This window comes from Brachyhypopomus gauderio, chromosome 10, assembly GCF_052324685.1.
Source record: "Brachyhypopomus gauderio isolate BG-103 chromosome 10, BGAUD_0.2, whole genome shotgun sequence".
NCBI lineage: Eukaryota > Metazoa > Chordata > Actinopteri > Gymnotiformes > Hypopomidae > Brachyhypopomus > Brachyhypopomus gauderio.
This window is the reverse complement of record NC_135220.1, coordinates 22,789,525-22,801,604: the sequence shown is the minus strand read 5'-3', so window position 1 is coordinate 22,801,604 and position 12,080 is coordinate 22,789,525. Positions and strand designations below refer to the sequence as shown.

Here is a 12,080-nt window from a genome sequence, read left to right as displayed (position 1 = left end):
TGTTTATTATTTGTAAGTCGCTCTGGATAAGAGCGTCTGCTAAGTGCCGTAAATGTAATTATTGCAATAAACATGCTGAGGCTTCTCTTTGATGACGGTGTTAAAAAAGATATTCAAAGAATAAAATTGCAACGCATGTTCCTTACATGACGGAACTATAAAACTATTAAGATGGTTATAAACGTGTTTAAATCTGTGTAACGAAATATCAAGTCTCGCTCAGTGCACGAGATCCCGTATTTGACGCGTCACCCAAATCACGCGAGATCCCAGGTTGTCGCGCCATTTTAGGGCAGCGGTCGCCTCCCAGAACGTATCCGTTGCGAAGTTGGCGTTGATTCGGTTTTGCGAACGAAAACTTTTTCATCCCAAACACACGGTAGAATTTCTAAAGTTTTGTGAACTGTGACTTCGACGCCTGCCATTAAACCTTTACGGTAAGTATGACAATATTGGTTTTCTATTGTGTGTTTTACCTACGTTGTAAGTGTAATCGGGCTCTTTAAAAATGCTGTGTCATCCCGACTACAGAGAGCGGCCTATACAGGCGGGTTAACTAGGAAATACTCGGATTAATCAACCAGCTAACAAATTACATTTACCCACGACATTGTACTTCATACACGAGAAGATATAATCTACTACAACCTACTTTGTTTTCAACTGGATGTATAGTAGTAATTAAGTACGCTAGCCTTCCAGCTAACGCTTTCGTAGTTTACCTAGTGAAGCTAACGATAGCCACGTTAGCTGTGGTCGGCTGGCTATATAATAGTAGTGCGGGTGATAATACAGTATCGCATGTACATGATGTAACTTACGTTACTTCTTAAAATGTGGAAAGTGACCACATTACTGATTTGGTCAATTATATATTTCAGCTATGCGTACGTGTACATTTGTGACCTAGTTAACAGCCAAATTGCTCGACGTTGCTGTCTCCGAGACTAAAACGTGTGGGTCGGTAATGCCCACCTGACCAGGTCTACTAATGCCCAGCTCACTAGTTGGCAAATACAACACCTTACTGTTTTAATAACGATGGTACAGAAACAAAGTGCTCTGAAATAACTCTAATTACTCTTTTTTTCCTCCCCCAGGTCGTTTAAAGTATATTCAGCAACTGGCGGGAGCAAACCATTACCAGAAAAGCGAAATGATCACAAGAAAAAGAGGAAGAAACGGCAGTAACGGCGTGGGCGCCATGTGTTCAAGTCCTTCACAGGATTGTGACCAAGGCTTAAAACTTGGTTCTGAAAGCGAAATACACACACAAACATCACCAGAAAGCGATTCGAACGACTGGGGCCTAGAAGACCTTCTTAATTCAGACATCAACTGGACATTTGACAACGATTTGCTCACTCCTTTCGCAGACATCGGAATGCAAGATCTAAACACCGAAGATGAGACGGATCGGGCATCTAATGTCTCAATTTCCTACAACAGAGGCTCAAACGAGAGGCAGAAACTGCAAGACCTTTCTGGTCGCATCATCAATAAGAATGCAATGGCAGCCAGAATGAACCGGCTAAAGAAGAAACAGTATTTGAGTGGCTTAGAGCAGCATGTTGGTTCTCTGACGTCTGAAAACCGACTTCTCAAGCAGGAAAACAGCAGCCTGAACAAAAGAGTGGAGGAGCTGGAGAGTGAGACTAGGTACTTGAGGGCTGTGTTGGCCAATGAGAGCATGTTGGCTCAGCTGTTGTCCAGGTTGAGCGGTGTGAACGGCATGAAATTCTCCTCCTCGCTTTTCCAGGAGTCCAACGAGAATGACCATGATTATGCATTACCACGAAAGAAAATGAAGGTGGAGGACAGAGATGCAGCAGGTGGTGTCTGCCTGCATGTGGACAAAGACCACGTCTCTGTGGAATTCTGCACTAAGTGTGCAGAGAGTGCGAGCTCATCACACAAAATGTAGGGTCAAGTATCTTACCTTTTCAGCGTTTCCTGAGACTGAACTAAGTACATGATGTTCTGAGCATCGAGGGGACAGCACAAAATAGTCATATGTCAAGAATTATCTGATTGAATAAGGACTTGAATGGCATGTATATAGAATCTGCTTTCAATACAAGTTACTGCTAAACTTGTTGACAGTTTTCTTCTAGGTGCTTGGTCTGCCATGCGGGATGAGTGGGTCTCAGAAAACATCCATGACAACATGAATCCATGGTAAGGATCAAGATGTTGAAGACTCAGTGCTCACAAACGAGCCTCTCCAGAGATGCTCTCCAGTGTTTGCTGCCAGTTCAAGGCACATAATGAACTTGTAAATAAGCCTGTTTCTGTTATGAGGGGAAAGTTTATTTTTTTTTCTTTTAAGTCAACATTTTGGATTGTGATTTTTGACACTGGATTTAGTTATCTCCTTGTGGGTAAAACGATATTGAGGGCTAATTAGTACTTACTAAAATTGTTTTGGAATGATGTAAATAAGTGATGTTTCACAAAGGGCGTTATAGTAGTATATAATACTTGCAGTGTGATTGGAAGATTGAATCAGTAATAGTTTTTACATGATTTGTTGAAACGAAGCCCTTTGTGAAATGTCACTGTTTTCCTGGAGGATGTCTTTCATGTAGCCCCTTATTTTTCTTTATGCTAAAGTGGATGTGCTGTGGGGAAAGCTGAAGAATCGGGACCAGCAGCTTGCATCATGGCCTGGTAAAATTTAAAAGGTGGTACAAGGAGCAGTGTAAGTTGCAGCTTTTCCTGGTACTCCACCACACTGTAGTTTGTTAATACCTCCATCTGCTCTGCTGTAGGATGTTAATGCGTGTTGGAGCGTCTCTGCTATTTTGTACCAACACGACATTGAGCAGATTGTGCACCTCAGCCTTAGTTTCACAAAACAGAAGGAAATGGGTGTTTTATTTGGGGGAAGTGATTGTCATTTGTATTCTGTAAAGAAGTTCATTGTGTATGGAAAAAAAAAAACAAATGTGTATTTGAAACCCAAAGACTGTTTAGGAACATGGCTATCAATATCTGCAAATAAATCCTATTTTTGGCATCCACTCTTGGTTAATACATATTGCTTTGTTTCCTAGTGCTATACTATAACCATTCTCCTCTTCTCTTTTTAAACAGCAGTTTCTTCATTCTCTGCGAGTCTTACCCTTCCTCTTTTCTAAGTGGATACAGAGTGGTAATGAGTCCATCCTTCACCTTAAAGAGGAATTCCACTTGGTTTAGAAATTGAAGTGTTTTGCAAATTTGGATAGTCATGCTAAGGCAAGTAGAAGTTTAGAGTTGGTCCTTTCTAGCAACTGAATTCTATACTGTTTGTAGAGAGAGAAAGGGCCACAGAATATGCACCACGTGTTTTGTTTGTCAAGTTACCAAGCCACAAATTTTATCAGCGAAATGGTGGTAAGTTAATTTTTTAAGTAGTATTTGTACGTGAAGTTCTTGTAGATACAATTTTATTGTTCTTAATTGGAACTAGTTTTGACGGCTGCCTAAGGAGTTTAAGCAGCTTTAAATGCTCCATCTCCCACCCAGCTGCCACTGTGACTCTGAATTGGTGAATTGTTTGTTGCAATTCTTTTGTTGTCTTTTTACAATTGTTGGTAAAATTGAAGATTTTACAGAAATATTGGAAAAAGTGGAATTCCTTTTTAAGGGAATGCAAACCTCCATTTCCCACTCCTGCTCCACAAAGGGCTGGTGCCAAGTAGTACACACACAGTTGAGTACAGATGTTTACATCACAAAATGTGATTTTATTTTAAATGCACAATATTTAATGCAAGTCTGATTTCACAAGTGTCAATTATCAGTTCTGGTGGGAAAAAAGTAGTGATTAATCAGTTCAGAATTCTCCCCCTTTTATGAGACACCATCTTGCGTGACCATTCCCTATAAAACATCCTCCAACCTTAGTGTAGGTGTAGTCTGTTCTTTGTAGGATATTTGTGCCAATTCTAAAATGGTGCTGCACTCGTACTGCATATCTATTTTCTATACTCAAGTTGAGAGTGGAAAGGTCTGTTTTGGACCATTGTAATGTTGCAGGATCTGTCCATCCTATATTGGCCTGTGTTTACTCGTACTCTGTATGCAGCACTGGATCCTCACACAGATATACCCCAGCAGGTGATGAGGGGTCCCTTGCATTTTACTGTGGGAATCCTAGACGCTTTTTTCCCCTACACTTATCTGTGATTTCTGACCAAAAAGTTAAACTTTGTAGATGTGAGTAGACTTTGATTCGCTATACAGATGTGGAGTTTTATTCCATTTGCATATAGGGACTAGTTTAAGTTCCTCACTGTTGGTTTTGGTTTCCTGTAGCTGTCAAACAGCACCAGAATGTAGATTTAAAAACAGATTTAATTGATCTGGATTCCACTCTTATTGCTGCTACTAAGTAAAATGTAAAATTTTCTTTGTGTGTATAATGAAGTGTTTTTACTCTGGATAAGATTGGACGGAAGAGCTGAAGCTAAATGCAGTTAACTCAAAAATGGTAACAATAGTGTTAAATGGTAACATTGATGTAGGTCTGCACTCATTCCTCCACATTACATCTAGCTGTGTGCAAGTTGGTGGGATGCACTTGCAAATTCTGGCAACCACTGTAATGCAGAAGATCCACTCATTAGTGGAAGGTACAGATGGAGCCCCGAAGAGCCATATGATCATCATGAGGGCAGCTTTGGTCGTTCAGGTTTGGGATGGACATCTGAATTTACAAAAGGTCATTTAGATCCTTGATTTATTATTGGTACAAGTGTAATGAGATTATGCAGGATCACAGCTGTGCTTTGGAAATGGGATGAGTGTTTAAGATGCAGTTGGGGTGGTGAAGAGAGCGGACAAGGTGCTGTGTTTACATGGTTAATCAGAATTCGAAGTAACAGGTACAATATAATACATCATGTACTGAAATTATATTTAAAATTATGCTCTCTACCATATACAAAAATCCATGAAATGTGATGAGCAGTGAAAGACCATTTTAAGTTTACTTTTATTGGGGTGTTGTGTATTCTGCACATGTATATCTGTATTAGTCCTGAAGTTCTTCATTGGCTGATGCTGGCAACTGAAGCATCTTCAGATAGATGTTGTGGTGCTTGGAGCCTAAATAAGTACCAAACATAGCCTGCAGAATCAGTACGGGAAACATTTTCCGCACAATATGTTTGCTCAAGTGCATCCAGAACCGGAGTATGTTTCCCTTCTCTGGCATGGGAGTGCTGCTGTACCTGCAACACAATCAATCTCGTCATGTATCCGACAGATCAATCAACCTGGTAAATGTATGGTATACTGAGCACACTGATCTCACCTTGCTGCAAGACCGGCATTGACGGGTAATGCCAGCAGGACTGGGTATAAACCACCACCTACTACACCCACTAAGCTGCCCCTTATCAGGACACAGGTGGGGCAGTTAAGGTCTCCTATACAAATTAAAGCTTGGTTACAATTCACAGTTGGTACTGTTTGCTTATTTATCTTGAGTCTTAAATGCATCTTACCTGATAACAATGGTTTGCTAACCGTTGCATTGTATAAAGCCACAGTTGTCAAGAAAGGAAGGACGGCCATGGGGAGACTTGAAGAAAATCGGGCTTGAGTTACATTGAGTGCTCGTCGAAAAAGACTATTGGCGATCAATCCAGCAAACCCAGCATTGACACCCAAATAGATCGGGCCATATGCAAATAATTTCCTGTTAAAAAAATTAATAAAATTAAGTTTTAACTTGGATAATGACAAAAGAAATCACGTCTGTTATATGTCTTTTTCGGGCTTTATACCTGTCGATGTCTGGTAGATTTTCAAATGTCTTGTACATTTCCATCACAACGTCTCCGGGTCTTGGCTGGCCTTGACCGGTGTCCTTCGTCATTGTGTTTTCCCGTGATGCAGCTAGTTAGCCAAGAACGATCATTAAGAAGTGGTTTCTGGTCTGCTGTACAGAAACCCTGCTATGATCCGCTGCAGCGCTGGGTGAGAACCACAAACCCACAGTCATACGAGCACGCATAACTGTAACCTAGCTAATTCTGCCATACAGAAGCATTTTTCTCTATAAGCTGCATTTCAAAATGAGACATTTGTCATATAATGCATGTAGAGTTTCTGATTTGTCGAGTTATGACTTACCTCGTAGTTCCTGCAAATTACAATCATACATATATATATATACAGCTATTAGAACGATCCCTTTCTCAGTCCTTACTGACACGACTAGGGCGCCGCCATATCTTACCACATGTGACTGTGAACCTTTACCCGTACATTCGGGAACGAAACGACGCATCCAATTGGTGGATTGATACGCAAGCGCGTAAAGACTCCTCGTGCCATTGGCGGATCCATTCTGTCAATCCCGACCGCGGAGTAGTCCCGCCCTCCGGTTGCTAAGGCGAAGCTGGTGCTGTTGCTGCTGCACTCGCCGTAGTGAGTAGCTACAGAACCGCTTCACTGAGCGGCCCTGGAGCCAAAGAAAGACGACGGGACAAATGTAAAGTAAATTACTTTTATGTGACTGAACGTTTTAAGAAAATAGTCTGTTGTAACTATTTCGAATGACGCGAACTGTAGAGAAAATTAAAAGTAAATAGGGCCACGCGTTTTCATTATGCTAGCTAGCTTAAAGTTGCGGGTGTTGTCCGCCAGGCGGCGCTGCAGCCACCCGCTGTCTGCTGTGTGATATTAGCCTGACTAGCGGGATGGTTCCGTAATTCAACCCTTTAATGTTCTTTGCATTTCAGTCTGCATAAACTCTGCTCAGTGCCACAGAAAGCTGTGTTAAACTGTGCGAATCGATGTTTGCGCCTTGCAGTATAACGCTGTACATGAGCGGAATGAGCCAGAGTGCTGAGTCTGTCTGTCAGCCCGTGAGTCCGGTCCGCTCGCCCTGCAGCCCGTGAGTCCGGTCCGCTCGCCCCGCGTCCCGTGAGTCCGGTCCGCTTGCCCCGCAGCCCGTGAGTCCGGTCCGGTCCGCTCGTCTTTAACGCGCTGCCAGCACAGCTCCTCCTGTCAAATCCGCTCTTGGTACCTTAAACCCTAACACAGGTCTCGCAAAGGGCAAGTTTCTATAACTTGAAAATCTGAAAGTATACTGCATCAATACTAAACTTAATAAAAATTAACATTGAAATTCCCTTTATAAGTTTTCTTACTTGAGTGCGTAATAGTATCAGAAATGACAAAATGTCAAAAAAAAGTTGCGAGGACTCGCCAAGCTGTCAAAGTGAGATGGTTGCACTGCTTGTTATAGCAATTTAGAAGTGTGACCAGTGTGTTTAAAGAGCAGTGAAGGTCTGTGGTATAACTGAACCCATCCACGAGTTCACATCTGAGTATTAACCCAGTCCGGGGTACAGGTTTCCATCTGTCATTACATACATGTAGCTATACGCCACCAATGTTCGGCGAAGGTGAAGGCTTGAAGACACGGGACAGAGAGCCCAGCACCGGTACCACATTCACCGGAATATGAGATGGAACCCGCGATGTCTTCTGCAGCTCCACCGGGTTCGGATATGTGGTGGAAACAACACGGGATGTTTTCTTTAAAACGTTTTATTTTTACGGACTGAATGACTGTATGCAAACTGGATTATTAATTATGTATTTATTTTGCTCAAATCTGATTCGCCACAGTCATCGGCCGCTGATGTAGTATTAAATTGTCTTTTACGTGATGTTCCGACTGGTGTTATGACCACAACTGACTTGGCCTATTGGATTTCGAATCTGCAAGCTGGCACTCGAGATCTAAATGCCGTTTAACGCGCATGCACAGCTACAGCTACGAGTCTGGCCAATTTACTCACTGCTTTACATTTTACAACTCGCCCAAGACTTCCAAAGACATCAAACAAATGAAGTGGAAACGAGCTGGTCGCTTTACGAGTGGCAGTGGCACGCGGATTTAAAAAGCAAACATGCCTTTAAGAAAAGAAGGTGAGGAAAATCAGACCACATGAAAACGTTTAACTTTTGTCCCTTATTGTGGTTAGGCTATATGTGGCATGAATAACATTTGTGGCATATATATATATATATATATATATATATATATATATATATATATATATATATATATATATATATATATATATATATATATATATATATATATATATATATCACACACTGCATTCACTAATTTCAGTCATTGGGCCTCCTGTTGAGTCAGATCCTTACATCCATGCTGCACAGCTATAGAGCATACGAAGTAATGGTGGTAGGTGTAGATGTAGGTGTATAATAATTCTGGGTAATAAACTGCATGTCTCATATCAGGACATCATTTGTCAAGGAAAAACTAAGTTTCACCATTTTTTTTACACATCAGAAATTCTGAGTGCCTCTCAGGTTTGGAAAGAAGATAATTGAATTTCCACTGAAATAACTGAAGTGAAATCACCAGAGCTGTAGTCAGACTGCTACATGTGACCCAAAGTCATGGTGTCTGAACCCTAGCATGTCAGCTCCTATGTGCGGTGGTCTGCAGATGCTGCCCGGGCCTTGGGTCTTCTGGAGGACTACTGCTCCAACCTGAGGAATCACGAGGAGCAGCAGCTCAGAGTGGCCATTCAGAGAGTGGTGGGCATCTTCAGAAGTAGCCTCTTCCAAGCCCTCATTGGTGAGTCCTTACACATGTTCTGTATGGGAGCCCAAGCGCATGCGGAGACCACATGACTCATGCAGTCAGTGCCGACATGTTACAGCTGTTGTTTAGAGACTATTATGGGCAGTTTTCACCCAGTAGTGTTACAGCAACAGAGAATGCCTTCGTTTGGTCATACCGTGAGTTCTGGCCGAATCATCTGGCCCTCTGAAGGGCTGATGGTTCTCTGAAAGGATGATAGTTCTCTGAAGGTTCCTTGAAGGGCTTATGATTCTCTGAAGGGCTTATGGTTCTCTGAAGGGCTTATGGTTCTCTGAAAGGCTTATGGTTCTCTGAAGGGCTGATGGTTCTCTGAAGAGCTGATGGTTCTCTGAAGGGCTGATGGTTCTCTGAAGGGCTGATGGTTCTCTGAAGAGCTGATGGTTCTCTGAAGGGCTGATGGTTCTCTGAAGAGCTGATGGTTCTCTGAAGGGCTGATGGTTCTCTGAAGGGCTTATGGTTCTCTAAAAGGCTTATGGTTCTCTGAAGGGCTGATGGTTCTCTGAAGAGCTGATGGTTCTCTGAAGGGCTGATGGTTCTCTGAAGAGCTGATGGTTCTCTGAAGGGCTGATGGTTCTCTGAAGGGCTGATGGTTCTCTGAAGGCAGCCTGTCTGGTTAGTCCATTCTGAAGCAAATAGCCTCATTCTGCAGGTAGGAGCTTTTCTTCTGTGAGTTATTTTTAGCTCTGCTGATGTGGCAGGAGATGCGTCTCAGAGCCTCTGGCCCTGTGAGCGTGCTCCCCTTTAGCTCCTCAGCTCTCCAGCTCTCGCCCAGGAATCCTGAATCTCTATAGGGTCAAAACCAACAACACCTCAGAGGGTCATCTTTTGTTGTTCAGTCTTGTTATGTTTTCACTACTGTATGTGGATGTAGTTGAGGTCATCTGACACTTTCTACACATTTGTGGCAAGACAAAAAGATGCAGTTTTCAGTCTGTGTAAAAATGAGCAGGTTTTTAAGTTTTCAAATATATTTACATTTAATTATTATTTCTTATAGACTTACATAGACTTTGTAATCAAATATGACTCAGTCCCAGTACTTATCCTTATGTCTGGCCTCATTATTGTGTGTGTGGTTATGTGTGTGGAAGTGTATATGTGTGTATGCGTGTGTGGTACTTACTGTTAGAGACTCTAACCCTAACCCTTGATATGTTAGAGACTCTAAACACAGACCCTTGATATATTTGAGACTCTAACCCTAGACTCTTGTCATGTGACAGATCTTGTTGTTGTGGCTGGGGTCTGGCTCCTGTGCTCTGAGAGGACTGAGGCATTATTAACCCTAGAATGACCTCTGTGTGTTTGCTCAGGTAGGTCCTGTCTGCCTTTGTTCAGCCTACCTCGCTAGCCCAGTGTTAACCTGCAGACTGTGGGATTTTTCCAGCATACACATTGCCAAAGGCCTTTTAAAAAGAGATGGTATTAAAGGAAAATTTAATTTCTCATGTGTTAAAATGCAAAATGTAATAGTCGTAATGCACCGTGATGCTGTTTGCTGGATAGTGCTTGATAGTGCCTTCAGGAATTTTGTGATGGGAGATTCTGTTTCTGCTATTTCACTTGGCACATGTACTGTTATGGTTCATAACATCACAGCAGATGTGCTATTGATATGTGGGCCCAACCACATACTGCACTGCACACTGAAGCACTGACTAATGTGTCGACCCTCGTCTGAATATTTGATGTTTGTTACAGAGCTGTTTGTGTCTTATTCAGCTTCTAAAGTGTGACTCATTACACGCAGTGGTTCCATGACTTCTGGAGCACTGCATCCTGGGAAGTGTGTTAAGATCTGCTTGACCACCACTCCTCGCTCCTCACTGTTACAGGTCCATTAAACAGTGGTGGGTCAGTAAAGCTTCCTGAAATAGCAGTAATCATCTTACGAGGCATTAGAGGGAGTAACATCTGCTCAGAGTACACTGATGAAGCCCTGGGACAGTTAGAGTGGAGCTGCCTCTCTCTCCACACACACACACACACACACACACACACACACACTCTCTCTTTCTCTCTCTCTCTCTGCTCTCTCTCTGCTCTTGGGAGTTCATGTGCATTCAGCACGGAAGATGTTACTCAGTGCTATACATATATACTTACAATTTTTTTCAAGCTGTTCATTCAGTAAGAAACTGCACTTTATCCCATCTTGAAATCTCCAGTTCCTTTTCCAGGATTATTTTAGAGAACGCTGTATCCCAACATCTCAATTCCTTCTTTCTTTATGAATGACATGTGAAGCAGGTTCCTTCAGTTTGGTCTCTTAAGGCATCATAATATGGGATTACTGGCTAAAATGCGACCTTGCCTTGGATTGGGGTTGTGTGTCTCCTTTGGTACTGCCAGGCTTCAGGACAGCGTTTGATACCTCAGCAGAGTTGGGCAATCAACTTCAAACCCTCCCCTCAAACCCTGTCCCCAAACCTTCACAACAAACCCTGTACTCAAATCCTGCCCCCAATTCCTGCCCACAAACCCTCCCCTCAAACCCTTTACCCAAACCTTGTCCCAATCCCTGACCACAAACCCTCCCCTCAAACCCTGCACACAAAACCCTGTATTCAAAACCCTACTCTCAAACCCTGCCCCAATCCCTGTCCCCAAACCCTGTCCTCAAACCCTCCCCTCAAACACTGTACCCAAACCCCGTCCCCAAATCCTCCCCTCAAACCCTGTACCCAAACCTTATCCCAATCCCTGACCACAAACCCTCCCCACAAACCCTGTACGCAAAACCCTGTATTCAAAACCCTACTCTCAAACCCTGCCCCAATCCCTGCCCTCAAACCCTGTCCCCAAACCCGGCTCCAAACCCTGTCCTCAAACCCTCCCTCAAACACTGTACCCACACCATGTCCCAATCCTTCCCCTCAAACCCTGTCCCCCAAAACCCTATATCCAAAACCCTCCCCTCAAACCCTGTACCCAAACCCTCCCCTCAAACCCTGTACCCAAACCCTGTACCTAAACCCTCCCCTCAAACCCTGCCCCCAATCCTTGCCCCCAAATCCTCCCCACAAACCCTGTCCCCAAATCCTCCCCTCAAACCCTGCCCCCAACCCCTGCTCCCAAATCCTCCCCACAAACCCTGCCCTCAAACCCTGTACCCAAATCCTCCCCTCAAACCCTGCCCCCAATCCCTGCTCCCAAATCCTCCCCACAAACCCTGCCCTCAAACCCTGTACCCAAATCCTCCCCCAAACCCTCCCATCAAATCCTGTCCCCCATACCCTCCAAAATGGAGCATGGATATTATTTAAAGACAGTCCTTTGGTGTGTAATTACAGTGTGTTTAATCAAAATGGAGCATGGATCTTATTTAAAGACACTCCTTTTGTGTTTATTTTCAGTGTGTTTAATCATAGTGGAGCAAGACTCATATTTAAACACAGTCGTTTGGTGTTTTAGACCTTATTGTTTTAGGATT

At 43.1% G+C, this 12,080-nt stretch overlaps 3 protein-coding genes across 22 annotated transcripts in view; 2 read left to right on the top strand and 1 right to left on the bottom strand.

Annotated features, from left to right (window-relative positions):
* Positions 1 to 278: 278 nt before the first annotated feature.
* Positions 279 to 3,023, top strand: crebzf (CREB/ATF bZIP transcription factor). Its single transcript, XM_077020536.1, has 4 exons — positions 279 to 437; positions 1,101 to 1,920; positions 2,104 to 2,178; positions 2,614 to 3,023. Exons 2-4 carry the CDS (start codon positions 1,157 to 1,159, stop codon positions 2,672 to 2,674), a joined length of 900 nt encoding a protein of 299 aa, XP_076876651.1. The 5' UTR covers positions 279 to 437; positions 1,101 to 1,156; the 3' UTR covers positions 2,675 to 3,023.
* A 1,411-nt stretch (positions 3,024 to 4,434) lies between these two features.
* tmem126a (transmembrane protein 126A) lies at positions 4,435 to 6,256 on the bottom strand. Its single transcript, XM_077020537.1, has 5 exons — positions 6,127 to 6,256; positions 5,778 to 5,966; positions 5,496 to 5,689; positions 5,303 to 5,417; positions 4,435 to 5,219 (listed from the first exon to the last, which is right to left on the bottom strand). Exons 2-5 carry the CDS (start codon positions 5,867 to 5,869, stop codon positions 5,021 to 5,023), a joined length of 600 nt encoding a protein of 199 aa, XP_076876652.1. The 5' UTR covers positions 5,870 to 5,966; positions 6,127 to 6,256; the 3' UTR covers positions 4,435 to 5,020.
* Positions 6,257 to 6,411: 155 nt separating this feature from the next.
* The window catches only part of dlg2 (discs, large homolog 2 (Drosophila)), a 219,595-nt gene continuing 213,926 nt past the window's right edge, over positions 6,412 to 12,080 (top strand). For 18 of the 20 annotated variants that reach the window (XR_013133791.1, XM_077020528.1, XM_077020525.1 and 15 more), the window contains exons 1-2: positions 6,412 to 7,935; positions 8,489 to 8,620. Coding sequence is in view for 18 of the 20 variants with exons in the window: in XM_077020528.1 (XP_076876643.1) it covers positions 7,917 to 7,935; positions 8,489 to 8,620 (151 nt within the window). In the remaining 2 variants the exon portion in view is untranslated. Of the gene's footprint in view, positions 7,936 to 8,488; positions 8,621 to 9,238; positions 9,260 to 9,870; positions 9,961 to 12,080 lie in introns of those variants that run through there. The other 2 variants (XM_077020508.1, XM_077020517.1) reach the window with 2 other exon arrangements.